Source organism: Plasmodium cynomolgi, chromosome 1 (genome assembly GCF_000321355.1).
Source record: "Plasmodium cynomolgi strain B DNA, chromosome 1, whole genome shotgun sequence".
Classification (NCBI taxonomy): Eukaryota; Apicomplexa; class Aconoidasida; order Haemosporida; family Plasmodiidae; genus Plasmodium; species Plasmodium cynomolgi.
This window is the reverse complement of record NC_020396.1, coordinates 511659-530269: the sequence shown is the minus strand read 5'-3', so window position 1 is coordinate 530269 and position 18611 is coordinate 511659. Positions and strand designations below refer to the sequence as shown.

Genomic DNA, 18611 nt, shown 5'->3' with positions numbered 1-18611 from the left:
CGTACGCATGTGTATGTCCACACTGCGAAAAAAATTTCTACCTTTTGCTAAAGAAGAACGGAAGGAAGAAGATCGTGCCCAGGGTTTTGTCTCCCTCCCAATTTGCCTCCATAATTGCCCACTTGAGAGAGCAGTGGAGGGGGGGTGCAGGCGAAGGGGGGGGGATGGCCACGGCGGGAAAGGACATCCCTCGCTTGGACATCGCTCACCTGGATGGCGCTCACCTGGATGGCGCTCACCTGGATATCACTCACCTGGATATCCCTCACCTCGATGCCGCACACCTGGGTACCCACTCGGTCGAATATTTTTGCGACTCCGTGATGGCCCCCCACGAGACTGGCAAGAACAACGGCGAGCACTTCTGCAACTGCTATGTGGGGATGGACGAGGGGGGCGACGGCCTCTTCGGGGATGCCAACATACTCGCCTACTTGTAAGGGCACACAGGTAGACAGTAAAGCAAGCGGTGCCCATTTTTGCGAAGGGTGTGGAGTTTTCCAAGATTGTCCCGATAGCGATGCTCACCACGTTGGCCGCTCGTTGTGCAAGCCCTTGACAACCCCTCAAAAAAAAAAAAAAAAAAAAAAAAAAAAGACCAAGCTGTTTTACCTCAATGTACCTACCACGCATTTTTTTTTTTTTTTTTTTTTTTTGTCACAATTTGTATTTACTGCTCGTGTAGCATATCAATTGGTCCACTTTTTTTTTTTTTTTTTTGTCGCAGTTACTAAATCTTCATGCACGCAGAAGTCTAAAATTTTTTTTTACATTCTGTGAGCACTCTTCTTTTTTTTTTTGTGTGTGTATGTGTGTATTCACGTTGCTGCTACCCTATGGTTAGACAGGAATGACTGATCTGCGATGGAGCCAACTTTTTTAATGTCCCACGTTTGGCTAAACTTCCGTCCCCGTTGCTCACTTCGCCCGGTGGGACGATCTCAGTGAAGGCACTCTGCACTTGCGCCACACGCTCGATTAAAGAAACTGTGGATTGTGGCAGAAAAGAAAAAGTCTGTGCCCCCTTCATTAGAACGTCACGGGTATCTTTCACGACGACCATCACGATAGATCATTTTTTTTATTTTATATTTTATTTATTTTATTTTTTTTTTTTTATTTATTTTTTTATTTATTTTTTACCGCCGTGGTGACAACTCGCCCTTTTTATCGCTACGCTGACCAGCCCATCGAACCATTTTTTGTCTACGTCCCTCCGTGGTAACCTTCGCAGGGCACAGTTACGTTACGGTTGCGGTTGCTCCTTTTTTTGCGGACCAAACTGGTTGAACAGAGGAGCAAGTTGCGCGTTGGCCCCCCCAAAAAACACACACAACGAAGAGAAGCGAAACGAAACGGAACGAAGCGAAACGCAGCACGTCCCATTCAACATGCGCGCTCCCAATGGAAACGTGCAAGCTGAAGCTCTTTCTTTTCTCCTTGCTCGTGTGGTAACGCATCCAGGGGAGAGACACACCGACGCATCGGTGTATCGAAGCATCAAAGCGTGGAAGCATTTCCCGTGTGACTCTCCTTTGAGCAGATCACAAATAAGCTTGCTGCACACTCGTGTAGATGCGCGAGGGGACAGAGGGTCGATAACAATTCCCTTGATATAGTGGCCCCTTCCTACGGGAGAGCACCACCTTGTGGTGGCTCACTCGTATAGACCACTTAGCTCTCCACATTTACCCCCTCCTCACTGATGCCCCCCGCCCAGCCTCTTCGTGAAGCTCACCTTCTACAAACGATTCCGATACACATTTTATCGAAACTATGAAGAGCAAAAATTGTGCCTCTACTCGGAGGTACCACCTCCCTGGACCAACGTGACCTGTTTGGAGAAGCACCACTCTGTGTTACACATTCAATCATACGGATGGTGCTGATTCACTTTCTCCACTCCACAGGAATCCTTTTACTTCTCCTTCTATGACGACATCGTGAAATCGGAGACCTACCTGGAGGGCATCAAGCTGCTGATGTACCTTGCACAATTGGGGGAGGCCCCGAGAGAGGAGGCGTGACGGCCCGCCCAACGTGTTTCCTCCCCGTTCATACATCACTGAGCAGCGGCCATCACGCACTGCTCACCGCTCACTGCTCACTGCTCACCGCTCACTGCTTACAGCTCACTTCTCACCGCTCACTGCTCCCCGCTCACCCCTCACCGCCTTCCCTTCAGGCAAGATGACAGAAGCGAGTACCCCAACACGATCAATGCCATTCGGCGCTTCAACATTTACCCCGGTGGGAAAAAAATTACTGAATGGGTTCCTCCACTTATGATGTGGTTCCTTTTTACACTCTCCTATCCTCTCACCACACACACAAAATGAGCCTTCCCTCATGTAGACACGACTCCCCCTCTCCTTTCTACCCTCAGAAATTATCCTCGGAACCGTCTGGAGGATATTTAACTTAAAGGAGAGCTTCCTAACTCCTTTCAATTTTTACGTCTACGCAGGTATGTCCTCTCAGAGGATAAGAGGCAGCATGCTGTTCGTCTTTTCGTTCCTGCCGTATGTGCAGCAAATGTAGTTACTTTGCTTCACCACAGGTCATCACCGCGAACGGTGGACCTTCTTCCTTTCTTCCTCCCTCCCTTCCTTCCTTCCTTCCTTATTTCCTTTTTTTCCCCCTTTCAGTTCTGCTTTCCCAGGCTGCCAGCGTCAGCACCTTATTCTTTTTCGCCGTTTATTTGGGTAAAAAGGGGGACTCCCCCCAAAAGGAGTGACTCTTTTTCTCTCCCCCCCAAAAGGAATGACTTCTTTTCTTTCCTCCCCCCAAAAGGAGTGACTCTTTTTCTTTCCTCCCCCCAAAGGAATGACTTCTTTTCTTTCCTCCCCCCAAAGGAGTGACTTCTATTCTCTCCTCCCCCCAAAGGAGTGACCTCTTTCCTCTCCTCCCCCCAAAGGAGTGACTTCTTTTCCTTCTCTCCTCCCCTTCTCAGGACGGTCCTACATTTCGGGCGCCATCTTTTTGATGCTTTTTTTTTCCTGCTATAGGGAGAAGTTTATCATGCGATTACCCGGTGGGTTTTTGGAGTGCCCCCCCACAAAGGGGAGGCAGCACAGCTGGGTGGCGGCGCTATTCAAGACAACGCCGCTATGCTAGACAACGCCGCTATGCTAGACAACGCCGCTGTGCTAGACAACGCCGCCATGCTATACGGTGGCAACCTTCTGTGCGCTTCCAACATTATAGGCGTGCCAACCTAATGCTATGCTCTCCTCTCCCCATCCACTCCCCTGCAGCGTTCTCACTGAGAGAAAACTTCGCCTCAGTCTACATGTGGTGCAACGTCTTACTCATTTATGCGATTTTACGGGAGAGGAAGGTGACAGAGGAATGGAAAAAAAAACAAAAAAAAGGCTGGACAGGCTGGACAGGCGGGTTTACCCCACCTTGTGGGTGTCTCTACGTACCGCACGGAGATAACCCTAATTTGGCCTATCTCCCTCTCCTTTGATGCCCTCACCGCTTTTACATCGGACCCTCCCCCCACTCACACACGCGCAGAGGAAAACTACCCCCTACTTTGTCTGTCTCTTCCTGTCGTCTTTCCTTTTTTTCATCACCTGGCAGTTCTCCGTTTTCGTGACTCTGACCCATGTGGTGGCTCTGTTCGGACTAGACCTACTCGGATTTCACATTCAGAAGGAGTTCCACAGCATCCTCGTGACATTATCCTCCTCCTACGTAGTTTCTCTCGTGGTGACCTTTTTCCCGCGTTATTTGATGTGTACTTACCTGCCATTCGTGTTGGCCGCAATCATTATCACGAATGCGCTTTACCGACGGGGAGGTGGCAGAGCCCATGCTGAAAGAGGTGGTAGAACCCATGGCGAAATACGTGGTAGAACCCATGACGAAATACGTGGCAGAACCCATGACGAAATACGTGGCAGAACCCATGACGAAATACGTGACAGAACCCATGATGAAAGGGGCGAACCCGCTTCTAACCTTAGGGATGGTGCCCCGAGTGAGATCGACTCCCCTTGCACACTGCCCCTCCAGTTCCCCCAGTTACGAAGCCAGGTGAGGTTCATGCTGAAGAAGGGGTTCACATCGATAGGGATTTTCCTGCTGCTTCGATTGACTACCTTTGGAATGGAGAAGGATGACTCGCACGTTTTGTCTCTTCTAAAGGTGCGTCTGCATCTAAGTAGCCACGACTTCGACAGCATGATCTACAGCTTGGGTTCAGAATTCAATCCATTTACCAAATACATGTTTAGCATGATAAGGGAGACCTCCCTCTTCGACTACTTCGTTTTCTTTAACTTGATTCTGCTGCTGTACGTGCTGAATTTTGTGGCATATGTTTGGCGAGCTACACGAGGGGGGAGAGGCGGTACAGAGGGGAGAAGCGGTACAGAGGGGAGAAGCGGTAAAGAGGGGCGAAGCGGTAAAGAGGGGCGAAGCGGTAAAGAGGGGGGAGGCGGTACAGGGGGGCGAAGCGGTAAAGAGGGGAGAGGCGACGAACCAGGAGGGCGGGACGAACCGGGAGGACGCAACAAACTGGGCGGCTGCGACAAAGGGGTAGACATCCGCTTCGAAGTTTTCCACGCGCAGTTCCTCTACCTGATGATCCAATTCTTTTTTTTCTCCCTGCTCATGTTGATCATCTCTCGGTTGCGTGTCCTGGCTTTACCCCTCATGTGTTTGCTTAGCAGTCTAGTGGGGTCTCCACACCTCCTTGGGGACATCTACAGAGTCACACGGAAAAATTTGTTCCACCTCGGGTATGGGAGACGCTTCCGCTTGGAGAGCCAGCTTCTGCACTCACGCTCGATTCAGCGCCTCTCCTATCCACCACTGCACGGTGTACCACTGTACGGTGTGCCAATGAACGACATACGCTGCACGATACAAGCTGTACGACATACGCTGTACGATGCACCGCTCCCCCCCGCAGGACCAGCAAGAAGAACCTATCCCGCCTGGTCATCCATGTGATCTGCCTGCTCGAGTGCGCCTACCCATTTGCGAAGTACTTCCCGACCTACGAGTACGTTAACCTCGCGGGGAACGAACCAGTCAACATAGAGAAGAACATGGACCTGGTTGTGTGGCTTCGCCAAAATCTGAAGGAAGGTGAACCCATTATTACAGACATCCCTACATCTAGCTTCCTCAGATCGACAACCAACTTTAAAATGGTTCTGAACCCACAATATGAAAACGTAGCTATGCGAAGGAGAGTGCAGGATTACTACATGTTTTCATCCTGTTTACCTTTCACTGATGCGAAAAGGTATTACTACGACAGATACAAAGTCCGCTATTTCGTGGCAAACATTTACAGATGTGCATCTACATCTAACGAAGTTATCAGTCCATTCAGCATTGCTGAGTTTGTGGGTTCAAACTATGCTAGATGTAGAAACAAAAAAAGTATGAAATTCTGCCAGCGGGTTTTGTACGATGACAGAAACTATAAGACTCTCTATCGAAATGGAAAATTTAGCGTCATTTATTTTGATCCCATTGAAGTACTGGATGATACTCCTTATGAGCAGTTCGACGAGGGGAAGTACGCTCATGTCAGGTTCTACACCCCTTGGATTAACAGATGCATGAAGACCGATCCCAAGTGTCAGGAACACATTGTCGACGTCGCTAGGTCTCATCTCGATATCCTTAGATACAACAAAATTGGGTTCTTACTTTACAAGTTCGTGGAGAGTACCTTCCTCAGGGGGGATAATGCAGTTTCATTCAGGGAGGGTGATCTTCTCTCCGTGGGGACTCCCCCCTCTGACGAACCACTCCCCCAGGGGCATAACCTAGAGACCCTTTTCCACCTGGCCGAGTTTTACGACTACGATGTGCGCGATGCGAAGAAGGCGGACGAGCTGTACAAGAAAGCCATCCAGCTGATCACGCTCCCGAACGGGTTCGATCAAGCCGACCGAGCCGATCAAGCTGACCACCCCTCCGTGACCGTGCCCACCTTGGTCCCCTTTGTCCCTATCGCGAAGCGCATTAAGATGATTACGTCATACATCTACTTCCTGCTAGACACGGCTTCGTCCGCTGGACGAGCCGACATTCTGAATCTGTACCAGAACCTGGACCTCCTTGTGGTCGTCGCGGGTTCTGCGCTGGATGACGGGTTCTACTACGAGGGGGGTGCGCCCCGAATGAAGGAGTCGCCCAGCAGGGGGGAATCACCCAGCAGAGTGGAATCACCCAGCAGAGTGGAATCACCCAGCAGAGTGGAATCACCCAGCAGAGTGGAATCACCCAGTAGAGTGGAATCACCCAACCACACCGCTGCACCCCCAACGGATCGTCCACATGCCGGCCAAACGATCAGAAGAACATTCAACGCAGGGGATCTCGACTCAGCTGTAACTCTCCTCTGCGAAAATGCAAGCTACCTCTACAAAATCAGGAGAGAAAACCCAAAGTACATTCCTATTTATAAAAAAATGTGGACATTGGCTAAGCGCGTCTCCCACATGAATGAGTGCGTTTTGAGGAATTATTACCTTTTTGAGAGCAGGAGGATTGGGCTCCTGGATTACCTGGCCTTCTTCTACCTCTACCGCTGACGGGGGGGGGGCGCTGGAAGGGGGGCGCTGGAAGAGGGGCACTTGGAGAGTAGCTCCTGGAGAGTAACCCTTGGGGAGTAGCTCCTGGAGAGTAACCCTTGGAGAGTAGCTCCTGGTGCGCCGCCCTCGCACGGTCACTTCAAAAGGATGAGGAGGAAAAACACACCCACGACCACGACGGCCACGACGATCCAGACACCTGCAGGGGGGGGGGCGGTTTAGAGGCACACAAGGAATATTAACTTTTTTTTTTCTTTATAGTCGCGTGTGGCACTTCATTTTGTGCAGATCGGACAAGTGGCTGGTCTGCTCGAACTGGCTGGTCAGCGCGAACTGCTCGCAAAGACTTAGGGGAGCCTCACCTGTCCACTTCAAACCGTGCATGATGGACGCCGTGGCGGCTCCGAACTTCTCATTGATGGTGACCCAATCGACGTACGTCCTGTTTTCCGTGACGGGGGGGAGGAAGGGGTCCTTGTTGGGTTCGTCTCGGCCGTTTCCGACGGGGTCGACCTCCGCCTCCGCTTTGGGCAAAATGCACGCCTCGACCTCGACGCTTCCGCGAACTTTGTTCTTGTGGGCTGGGTGCTTGCACTGCAGCCAAAACCTGATCGGGGGGGGAAGGGGAAATGGAAGTGGGCAGCGGGGTTATGCACCAGGTTGTTATAAGGGGGGTGTTCATAAGGGGTGCTTTCATACGGGGTGCGTTCGCAAGGGGGTTTGTATCTTTGCGCGTCCCCTGGCCGCTCCCGCTTGGCCGCTCCCGCTTCGCCCCTTCACCAACCTGGGGATGTGGTAGAGGCCCCGCTTCTTCCTGGCGCGGTAAAAGTGCGTGGCGAGGTTGAGAGTGGCCTCTCCGATGGGCTCGCTGGAGGACAGCAGGGCGTAGTTATGCACCTGCACTTTGACGTTAGTAGCGTTGGTAGGGATCTTCACATTATACACAAAACGCCAATTGAACAGGGCCTTCCCATCCTTGCTGTTGTAGTGTGTGTCCGTGTCTCTCTTATCTTCGAAATCTTCATCTGTGTAGATGCATCTAACGAAGAGACTAATGGTGGGACTGTCATCCATGGCAACGTTGCTAACCTTCCAAATAACCACTCTCAGTTGGTAGTCATCCGGTTCATTAGAGCATAAAATTTTGATTGGGTTCCTTTGAGCAAATTCTTCTGTGAAAATTTCAAACCAGCATCTTAAAGAGCCATGAGAGATGGTACTGTTTTCTAACTTCAGTGACCTTAACTCGATTGGCATGCTATCATCTATCATTAGCTGTCTAATCCTTGGATGGAAATACCTATCCTCCATATCGATGTAGGTATAACCAATGACCTCATCTGATAGAGAACCCTGATTCATGATGCACACTTGGATAATGGATTCATCGGGGAATGAGCACAATAGCTGGTAGGATCTATTAAATTCGGGCTTGTATCCTTGTCTCTTAATATGCCCAGTATCCTTAATATTATGAGAGAGTCCTCCAGGGATATTAGTTATTTCGTTGCTGTTTTTAATCCACACGTAGGTAGTTATGTCGGTTGCTCCAGAAGGAGGGTTCAAGCCTCTCGCTTGGATGATGTATGCTCTAACAACTAAATTACGAGTCAGCTTGTATTCACTTACCAATTTTTCACATTTTTTCAGCATCTCCTTTTTGAGGTGAATGGTCTTGTCATCATACACGTTGCATAAATACTTCAGGTACCCTACTGCTTCTGGTATTCCTGAATCGGTGCATCTAAATATGGTTGCTCGTAGGTAAGGTAAATCATCTACGTTCATGTCTACTTCATACTCGTACAGCATCTCATCTCTCTGTGTTTCTTCCTGTTCATCATCTCCTGCTATCGATAATTGGAAGTTTAATGCATCTTCGCTGAACCCATGAATAGTTTTCCTCTCTTTTTTTTTATTCACGTGTGGGTTCTTTTTTTCCTTCCCTTTGAAGAAATTCATGTCTCTCAGCTTTATCCTCCTTTGGCTCGCGTTGCTGTCGTTTTCCCCATGTGTGTTATCCTCCCCATGTGCGTTCTCCCCCCCGTGTGCGTTCTCCCCCCCATGTTCGTTCTCCTTCTCCTTCTCCCTCCCCTTCTCCCTCCCCTTCTCCTCCCCACTGACCGCTGAATCACTCGCGTACTCGCTCGCTTTAAAGCACACGTGCTCCAGTGCCTCCTCTATCCTCACATTTGCGAAGTCGGGGTCGTTATAAGGTACGTACTCCTTGTTCGTAAATTTGTTCATATTTTTCTTCTTCTTCCTGCTGAGGTTGCGCTGCGCTGGGGTATCACGGTTCTTCTTGTCTGGGTTCTCCTCATCTGGGTTCTCCTCATCTGGGTTCTCCTCCTCTGGGTTCTCCTCATCTGGGTTCACCTCATCTGGGTTCACCTCATCTGTTTTTTTTTCACCTGTTCTTTTCTCATCTGTTCTTTTCTCATCCGTTTTTTTCCCCTTTGGGATCTTCCCCCCCTGCGCCGCCCCTCCGAAATGCAGCTCGTCCTCCCCGGCGGGGTTCCCCGTTAGCAGGGTCTCGTCGCCCTCCTCCGGGTCGAAGTCCGCCCCGCCCAGCTCAATCGCCGCCTCCGTCACGACCTCGTCATCTGCCCTTGTGTCGCTCGCCTCGGAGGCTCCCTCCTCCAGCATATTCAAAGACAAGGCATGGAACCCCCGACCGCCGGCCCCTCCATCTCCATCCCCCTCATCATCAGTAGCACCTCCTTCTTCTCCTCCCCCCTCACCGTCAAACAACCCATTCGTAATTTTCCTCGAAACCATGGAACTCTTTTTATACACCAAAGCAGTGTTGTAAGATTTACGTGCCCTCTCTGCATCTTCCATTAGAACCTCTTCCAACAGATGCAACTTAAATAATTCGACACACTCGTTCTTTTCATATTTGTCTAACCACGGAAGTAACGGGTTCAGCGTGATATACGCAGTGCCGATTAGGTTGTTATTGTTTGTAGCTTTGGCTGGCTGGGAAGCAGTCCCCCCGGTGGAACTGAACCCAGAAGTTAGTTCCCTATCCTCTACACGTACTTCCAAAAAGCTATGATGTTGCATCCGTTTGGGTAAGGCGACATCTAGAGAAAAATGTTTCAAAAAATTCCAATTTCCTTCCTTTCCAGATATGACTTTACTAACTGTTTCGTGCCAAAGAAACTGAGAAGTATCATCGACATCTCTTCCGAAGCAGACAGTTACGGATGGATTTTTTAACGGTTTAAACATACGTATGCCAACAAGGAAAAGAGATACATGTCCTGGTAGGGTAGATGGTCTGATATCATCATAAAAGGGGTAACTCTCATCTAGTACTTTTTCCAAGGGAACTAATTCGAACCCAACCAGAAGTTTTGCTTTACATTTTTTATATTGAGACGATTTGAGATTCACCCAAACAGGAGAGCGTTTCCACTCTATGGGGACCTTCATAATAGGGTACGTACAAGAACCTAGCAGTATATCGTCATCGTTATAGAGGAACGTTTTATTAACAGAAAAGGCTTCAATGGATATGTCGGGTGCTAGATTCAAATTTGTTGGAAGAATCACTTCTACCTCATAGGCTTCATAATAATTTGGGTTCAGGGTTTGCAAAATGGTGCTTGTCTTTATGGTCTGTCCTGCTAATTCTACCTTTATGTAGGGGTCTGGAAAGGAGTCGTAACCCTTAGCTGGGAAATGCAACCCTTCGTAGATTAACGCTCGGAAGAAATACCTACATAATTTGTACTCCAATCGTTGTTGCCTTTTCTTGAATAAATGAAACGGAACCAAATTCGCATAAAAAGAGATACTATAATCATGAGAACTAGTGTCCACATTTTTCATAGAGAACCATTTGGGCTTATTCTCACTAAGTAGTAGGTACTTAAAAGGGATGCGTACATAACTCTTCAATTTGTAATTGCTCATAAGATCGGAGTCGTTAAACAGATCCTCTGAGTGCTTATTTATGGAGCTCATATGATTCAACGTCATACCAGTGTTTGCATCTCCTGTGTCGTATAGGTCTCTATTGTTATGTCCTCCTACTCCTCCACCAGAATTGTACACACTCCTCCGGGTAGTTAACCAATCTGTTACAGCGAGATTAGATCTCACATAGATGTAAAGAAAAATGTCATATATCTGATCCGTATTATTCTGTGGTAAAAAGATTCTAAATTCATTTATCCGTCCTGTACTTTCATCCAAGACATAAGATCCTACTTCGTTCGGGAGAAGAGATGAAGTTTTCAGTTTGTGTGGACCTAATCCACATACACATACGATGGTGTCTCCATTTCCATCATACGTTTTGTTGTAAGCTCCTTGTAGATTCTCTGAGTTATAATTTCCACCCTTATTGTTGTTACTCCTGACGGATAATATTTCATAAATATCGGCACAAAAAATGAATTCTTTATTTGGTGGATCTGGTTCTACTCTAGCTGATTTGATACGTATAGGTCCTGGTGCATGTGTTTTGGTTACACTTACACTTAGGAATATTCTCCCTCCGTAGAGATAAAACTCTTTCAAATTTTCGTCATACGAAAACATATTCTGCATTTTGGTTACTCCCAAAATTTCGTTAATATTAATTCCTTGTGTTGCATTTTTGAATAACTTTTCCGCCGTTGCTGAGAATAGATAATTCCCTAGTGCATTACCAGATGTCGGGGCATTACTACTCTGAGTTGCACTAGGTGCATTAGCAGTAACGTTTTGGTTATATATACTACTTCTCGGGGCAATCTGGTTCTGAGGATTGTAATATATGTTATACCATCTTGGCTGCAGTTCCCGTTTCAGAATCTCAAATAAGTCTAGCAAAACGCTCAGCATCACCACCCCATTATGCTCTCCATTCACCAACTCTATTATTATATTTTTATCATAACAAGGAGTACACGTCGGGATGTGTACACTCAGATTCCAAACTGGGTTTGGGTCATTTCTGATCACCTTGGTACTCTCCTCGAACCCGTTATGAGTTACCTTCACATAGGGTTCCAACGTGTTCGAAAATAACATACTGCTCCCGATAAAATCCATGTCCTGTCCACGGAATATATTTACACATAGATCATAATGTGTGATGTGTATGTCTAGTCCTTTATTCGTCCCGAACTCGGTGCCATTTTCCCCTTCTTCTTCTTCTCCTCCTTCAGCAGCGGCACCAGAATCACCACCTCCTGCTAACCCATCAACATTTGATGTATTCACAGAGTCACTTATGTTAGCCTTCACACTGTCATTAATTATTGGGATTGAATCCCCAGGACCATAGACCCCAACGGAAATGAGAAGAAAGCCAACTTCGTCGAGAGGTAAATCTGGGTTTCTTAATCTGACCCAAATTCTATACAACCAATGCTGTGCTTTGGAGTATACGTAATTTAATCCAAAGGAGCATTTGCCAATGAGGGCACTCTGTATTGTGTACTTGTGCAACACACACACGTCTACACTAGTTCGCTGAAAAAGGTAATCTGTCAAATTCATGGAGAAATTGAAGGACGTGTTGTATGCTACGTTCACTGCTTGGTTTTTTTTCGGTGTGCATTTCTGTTCATTATTGACTGTCACTTGGACGTAGGGATTCGGGATGATCTCCTTTTCGTTGGCGCTTTCGCGGAAGCTCAGATCCTTCACTTCGTGGATATCCACCTTGATGTTGTACTGCGTCTTCTTTGCGAAGTTCATTTTGGGGCAGCGGCGGGGAGGGGTTGCTAGGCATGCTAGGCATGCGAGGCATTCTCATCCCAGGGGAGCGGCACCCGTGCGAGTTGCGCCACGTCAAAAGGGGGCTGTCCCGTGCACGGCTGTCTCTTACGCGGCTGTCCCTCACACGGCTGTCTCTTACGCGGCTGTCCCTCACACGGTTGTCCCTCACACGGCTGTCTCTTACGCGGCTGTCCCTCACACGGTTGTCCCTCACACGGCTGTCCTCACACGGTTGTCCTCACACGGTTGTCCTCACACGGTTGTCCTCACACGGCTGTCCACCTTCCTTGGGGGACCTTCCTCCCCAGGGCGGCCCCTTCGTTTATGCCAGTTTGATCGGAAGGGGTGCTCACGTCTTCCTCAATGTTCTGCTCATTGTGTGTTGCTTCGTCGCTTCGTTGCTTCGCTGCGTCGCTGCGTCGATGCTGCTGTTCTGCTTCTCCGCTTCCCTGCTGCTTTTCTGCTTCTCCGCCTCTCCGCTTCCCCGCTGCTTCTCTTCTTCTCCGCCAATTTGCGCCCCTTTTTTCTGAACGTGCAGGCGAAAAAGACCCTTTTGGGGGAATTTTTTTTTTTTTTAACAAAACAGCCAAGTTGTTCAGGCGAAAAAGGAAAATTGTGCACAGCTGCTCAGAAATGAGTGTTTAAAAAAAAAAATAAAATAATAAAATGAAATAAAACAAGAATAAGAATAAAAGCATGATGGGGAAAAATGGCAAATATGGCAAATGTGGCAAGTGTGCCAAATGTGGCCAATGTGCAAATGTGGCAGTTAAAAAGGGACTCACTCATGCGGGGGGAGATAACCAGTTGGGAAACTCCTCACACACATCGCGGGGTCCCCACTGGGTAATTCGAGACCGACCAAAGGTAGGCCCCGGCACTTACCAAAGAAGGAGTCCCCCACCCCAACAGACGAAACGGTCTATGCCATTTGGGCATGCACGCAGCTGTTCACACGGGGTTTGCATCCCCCTGAAAAAGCGGCACACTTAGCACATGTGCAGTTTGTGTGTAATGCCAGGGGGGGGAGCGGAGCAAACGTTCATGCGAACAGTCATGAGATGCGCAACATGAGATACGCAACGTGGGATGCTTAACATGAGATGCGCAAAAAGGAGTGTGCAACTGCAACCCTTTTTCTTTCTAAAAAAACGAATCAACAGGCAGTTGTGTGGAATGTACACTCTCCTGACGCTGAATAACGTGTTTGTGTTTCCTGGCGACAGCTCGCACAAGTACCTTCCCCCCACACACACTCGAAGACCCCCTGCCGGTGGAGCCTACTTATTCGTGTACCTTCTGATGAATTGAAGCCATCGGAAGATCTCTCCCCCTTTTTATATGCCCCACGAGGGGACTTTTTTTTTTTTTCCTACCCCTCCCTCCCTTCACTCAGCACAGCGCAAGAGTGAAAAGTGGTGGTACCCCTCTCTGGGAAGAAGCCTTCTAAGGAGGGATGCTCGTGTTCCTGTTCGTGTTTGGGGTGAAGGTGTACGTGAGCCCAAAGAGGAGCAAAGCAAAATGGAGGGAGCAAAAGACGGAGGAAACAAAATCTTGTTTGTCACAGTAGGGTCGCACAAATTCGATGAACTAATAAAGCAGATCGACACGAAGGAATTCCACAGCTTCCTCCGATGTGAAGGCTTCACCAAAATGAACATGCAGATCGGAGAAGGAACCTACGAACCCAAGTTGATCTATAGACATAACAGCAATAATGAGGAGTTCCTAAAGCGAGTGAAATTCTTTCGATACAAAAAGGACTTAGTAAAGCATTTTCAAAAGGCTGACCTCATTTTAAGTCATGCGGGCGCAGGGACCACCATCGAAGGGTTGCGCATGAAGAAGAAAATGCTCATAGTGGTCAATGACAAATTAATGGATAATCACCAATTAGAGTTTGCACTATTTTTACGTTCGCTGAATTGCTTGGAGGTGTGTGAGTGCTTGGGGGACTTGCGGTCATGGGTGCTGCGGTGCCTGCGGACACCCGCGTTCGCGCCCTTCCCCGCCCCCAGGCCGGAGCCCTTCCTGCGGGACCTGCGCGCGCTGATGGACGAAGCGGCGTAGCGAGACGCAGCGCACTGGCACGCTGTCCAGCAAACTGCCCAATGCACAGTCGCTTGGACGTTTCACAAAAAATTAAGCATCTATGGGGAGGGAGAAAAAGAAGAAGTAACGCGGTGATGCGGTAACGCGGCAATGTGGCAACGTGGCAATGCGGCAATAACGCAACGACGCAACGACTCAGCGGCGCAATGAGACTGCCCGGCTCGGCCGCGGCACACACACCTCGCACAAGGAGCGACTTACAAAATTGCTACGCATCGGGAAAAAAGAGGAAAAAAAAAGTGAAAAAAAAAGTGAATAAAATTGGTCACAGTAGAAGACGCGGGAAGCAGATATGGATTAATGAAAAAACACAACAGGGGATGCAAATCGTGTAGCTTTGGAAAAAAAAAAAAATCCACATGAAAAACACACAAATGGTAACATTCGTATAATTTGGAACAAAATGGGTGCGAAGTATCGCACGGGCAGAAAAAACACATCTTGAAAAGGAAAAAAAAAAAAAATAATTGGGATTAGGCATCCTCTCCTTGGGGGAGGAATGAAGACCCCCTCGTTAAAAAAAAAAATGAAGGCTTTCCGAAAAGGCAACAGCTGGCGCGGCATGTCATCCTGATATTGTCATCCTGATATGGTCATTCCGATAATGCCATCCCGATAGTGCCATCCCGATAGTGCCATCCCGATAGTGCCATCCCGATAGTGCCATCCCGATGCTGTCACCCCTCGCTGGGGGTGTTGGTGGGAACAGCTCACACTGCTGTGTTTGTGTGTGTGTGTCTCTAGCCCCTCTTCGGAAACCGCTGGTATGGGCGGAACCCCAACAAGGGGAAATAACCCACTGGGGATCTTTCCCTTCCTTTCCTTTCCTGTCCTTTCCTTTCCTTTCCTGTCCTTTCCTTTCCTTTCATGTCCTTTCCTTTCCTTTCCTTCCCCTTTTGCCTTCCTGATCAAGCCGGGGGTCTGGTACCTTACCCAAAGGGACACCACTTCGCCTTCCAGGTGTATATTTTCTCACAAAAAACTAAAAAGGAGAGACTTCGCAAAAATGTCTGCATTTCGCGAAGCCGGGTGTAGTGCTGACCGCGCCTCTCCCACTCCTCTCCCACTCCTCTAGTGGGCCTCGCGCTTAAAAAAATCCTCCTCCTCGCCTCTCGACGCGGCCTCCTCCGCCGCCGCCTTCTCCGCGGCCTTCATTATAACCGACTCGAATAGCTCATTCACATCGAACTCCTTGGAGTCACTCATATCCTTCTTTGTCTTGGACAATCTAAGCATGATTTTCCCAAGTAGTTTTAACCCCTTTGCTCTTTGCAACCTTACTTTGATTGACACCCCTTCGTCACGAAGGACCTTCTCCGCCACCTTCCTCACGGTACCTTCGATATCCCAAAGGACAATTTTCAACACATTTTTTATTATGATGCCAAACGCTTCCTTGTTCTTCTTCTCGAGATATGCTTCTCGATCTAAATCCTTGCTTTGTCCTGTCAGTCGTTTCCATGTGTTATTATCATTCCCCTGTTGCGTTCGTGGAAAACCGAAGCGCATCACATCCATACTGCTGCTCCTGGAGTGTGTTGTCCTTGCCGCTCCCGAAGAGGACGCCCCTTCCTTCTCCTTCTTCTTATGCTTTTTTTTTTCCTTCTTTTTCTCTCCAAACATATCACTAAATTTATCTGCAACTTTATCGGTGAACTTCCCCCCCCCGGTGGAGTTATCACTCGAGTAGTCCCCTCCACTGGACTGGGCTCCTCCACTCGATTGGGCTCCTCCACTGGACTGGGCTCCTCCACTGGATTGACCTCCTCTACTGGATTGGCCTCCTCTACTGGATTTATCACGCACGTTCCCACTTCCACCCTCACCTGAGTGTTTCTTTTTCGTTTTACTTTCCACGTGACCCTCTTTCCCCCCCACCGAGATGATAGTGACATTTTCTCCCACATTGACAGCGTCAAGAGCGTTATGCATTTCGTTGTAAGCAGCCATCCTATGCATAGTCAGGAAGGTACTAATAATAGAAGTAGCCAGACCCAAGTTATTTTGAACAGATCGTTTCTGAGCTTGTATATTAGGGACAGTAGCTCCCATACCCCACAAGGTAGTCACCTCAGCAATGAACGAAGAAGCACTATTACGGTAATTCCAACCGATGGATTCTAAAATGGAACTTGAAAATGAAGAATCTAACAAGTCTGTAATTTCTTTTTCCATTTTATCCTCCCATTTTGTATCCCCATCAACATATGGTTGTAACCTATCTCTTAAAAGTAAAGCCAACTCTACTTCTCTTTTAGACTGCTCTACTTCCATTTCTGATAACATTTTCCCTCCCTGTGTATGTATATCTTCAATGGTAGTATTTCCTTCGAATGCTAATTTGATAAAAAAAGCTACACGTAAGGTACCGATGTAATCGGATAGCTCATCTGAACTGTATAGCATCATAAATAACAAAGCTGGATCAATAAGTACCATATCCTTCGTTGCATTTAATCCATGCTTGTTATAATCTGCTCTCCTTTCTGAATCACTTAATACCTGATATGCTTCGTTGATTTTCTGAAATTTCATTTTTGCTTCAGGATCATTTGCGTTTTTATCAGGGTGATACTTCAGGGCTAGCTTGTAGTATTTGGATTTAATTTCACTAGATGTGGCAGTTGGTTTAACGTTTAATATATCATAATATGTTGTATCTACACACACGGGGGTTCCTTCGGGGAGACCACTTCCATCCTTGGCTGCACCAGCAGCACTGCTGCTGAACATCCCTGTGCCATCGAGACCTACGCCAAGTTTGCTTCCCCTTTTGGAGGATGATTTATTGGAAGAATCTCCGTCCTTCCCGAGGACCTTCTTTGCTTCCTCGTCCAGGCAGTACCCTGTCTTATATTCGTTGCAAAATGAGGGGCTTTCTATGTTGGAGAAGAGGTTGCCCAGCCCCAGGTTGCTAAAGAATCCGCTGCCCTGTTCGTCGCTTCCACTAGGCGAAGCCCCACTCGGGGTGGAGGTACTCGGGCAGGCCCCACTAGGAGAGGAGGTACTCGGGCCGGCTCCACTAGGAGAGGAGGTGCTCGGGCGGGCTGCACTAGGAGAGGAGGTACTCGCGCTGGCCCCCCTCGGATGACCGCTTGACCACGCATCGTCCGAAGTGTTACCTCTATCCCCCTCCTCCTTCCTACCTCCCTTCCTCTCCTTCTGTTTTTCTCTCCTCTCCTTATGTTTTTCTTTCTTCTCCTTGCTACTCTTATCACTTCCGGGCTCCCTACTACCACTGCTACTGCTGCGATGTCCATGCCCATCATCCATCCTTCCACTCCTGTCTCTCTCATCCGACCCGTATTTTTTGCTTTGTTTGAATTTGTATTTATGGCGATTTTTATCATGTGGGTTCGCTCCGCTGCTCGTGCTACTCTTTCCTGCGTCCCTTATCCTGGGTTCTATGTTGTCCTCAAAAAATGATGCAGCTGTGGAACTGTTTGCTGTGGCTGCCGCTGCTGCGAGATTGGTTGGGATATTCGTCTCTACAGTAGGCGTTCCCACGTTTGCTGTGGCGATGTGGTTGCTGGGGGGGGTGAACCAACTCCCGTAGTCGCCGAAGAAGCCCCAGTTCGACATGGCTCCCTGTGCTGTGAAGATCCGTCTCGGTGTAGGTAAGTCTCTATGTAGATCCGTCTCTGTGTAGGTATGTCTCTATGTAGGTAAGTCTCTATGTAGGCCTGTCTCTGTGTAGACCCGTCCCTATACAGACCCGTCTCTGCGTAGGTCCGTCCCTGTGCGGGGGTGTTGCGGGAGGCAGGGAACACAGTGCGGCTAAATGGGTCAGCTCAGTATGTAACGTGTACACGAAACTAAGTATATGGGGGGCCAATCATCCATTGGCGAAGACTCTTTCCGATGCACTGCCTCCTTAAGAGGACCGCACTCCGGCGCTACTCTGTTACGAGTCAGCGATGCTGTGTCCTTCGCCTCAGGCTATCTGATCCCCACTCCCCTTGGGGGGGAAATAAAACGAAGCAATAGTGTGGAAGCAATCGGGAGTGGAAGCAATCGGGGGTGGAAGCAATCAGGAGAGGAAGCAATCGGGGGTGGAAGCAATCGGAAGGTTAGGAGAAGATATAAAAAACATGAAAAAGGGGCACTAAAGAACAACAAGGCTGGTGGGGGGTAGAGGAACGCGAGCACTTCAAAATAAACGTCCCATCAAATCATTTGAAGGGAAGAGACGCATTTGCAACAGTGACCTGACCC

The 18611-nt window shown here is 48.5% G+C and overlaps 5 protein-coding genes across 5 annotated transcripts; 3 read left to right on the top strand and 2 right to left on the bottom strand.

Annotated features, from left to right (window-relative positions):
- Positions 1 to 56: 56 nt before the first annotated feature.
- On the top strand, positions 57 to 440 carry PCYB_012120 (hypothetical protein; the record flags this gene model as incomplete). Its single annotated transcript, XM_004220718.1, has 1 exon — positions 57 to 440. A coding segment is annotated over one exon (384 nt), but the record flags the coding sequence as incomplete, so codon positions are not given.
- Positions 441 to 1404: 964 nt separating this feature from the next.
- PCYB_012110 (hypothetical protein) lies at positions 1405 to 6566 on the top strand (the record flags this gene model as incomplete). The annotated part of the gene is made up of 11 exons (XM_004220717.1): positions 1405 to 1451; positions 1721 to 1808; positions 1911 to 1984; positions 2186 to 2250; positions 2387 to 2467; positions 2649 to 2705; positions 2954 to 3034; positions 3258 to 3340; positions 3589 to 4329; positions 4582 to 4751; positions 4925 to 6566. 11 exons carry the CDS (start codon positions 1405 to 1407, stop codon positions 6564 to 6566), a joined length of 3129 nt encoding a protein of 1042 aa, XP_004220765.1.
- Positions 6567 to 6700: 134 nt separating this feature from the next.
- Positions 6701 to 12263, bottom strand: PCYB_012100 (ferlin; the record flags this gene model as incomplete). The annotated part of the gene is made up of 3 exons (XM_004220716.1): positions 6701 to 6765; positions 6929 to 7173; positions 7351 to 12263. 3 exons carry the CDS (start codon positions 12261 to 12263, stop codon positions 6701 to 6703), a joined length of 5223 nt encoding a protein of 1740 aa, XP_004220764.1.
- Positions 12264 to 13805: 1542 nt separating this feature from the next.
- On the top strand, positions 13806 to 14354 carry PCYB_012090 (glycosyltransferase; the record flags this gene model as incomplete). Its single annotated transcript, XM_004220715.1, has 1 exon — positions 13806 to 14354. The coding sequence occupies one exon, from the start codon at positions 13806 to 13808 to the stop codon at positions 14352 to 14354; it is 549 nt and encodes a 182-aa protein (XP_004220763.1).
- A 1113-nt stretch (positions 14355 to 15467) lies between these two features.
- Positions 15468 to 17669, bottom strand: PCYB_012080 (DnaJ domain containing protein; the record flags this gene model as incomplete). Its single annotated transcript, XM_004220714.1, has 2 exons — positions 15468 to 17443; positions 17519 to 17669. 2 exons carry the CDS (start codon positions 17667 to 17669, stop codon positions 15468 to 15470), a joined length of 2127 nt encoding a protein of 708 aa, XP_004220762.1.
- Between the last annotated feature and the right edge of the window lie 942 nt (positions 17670 to 18611).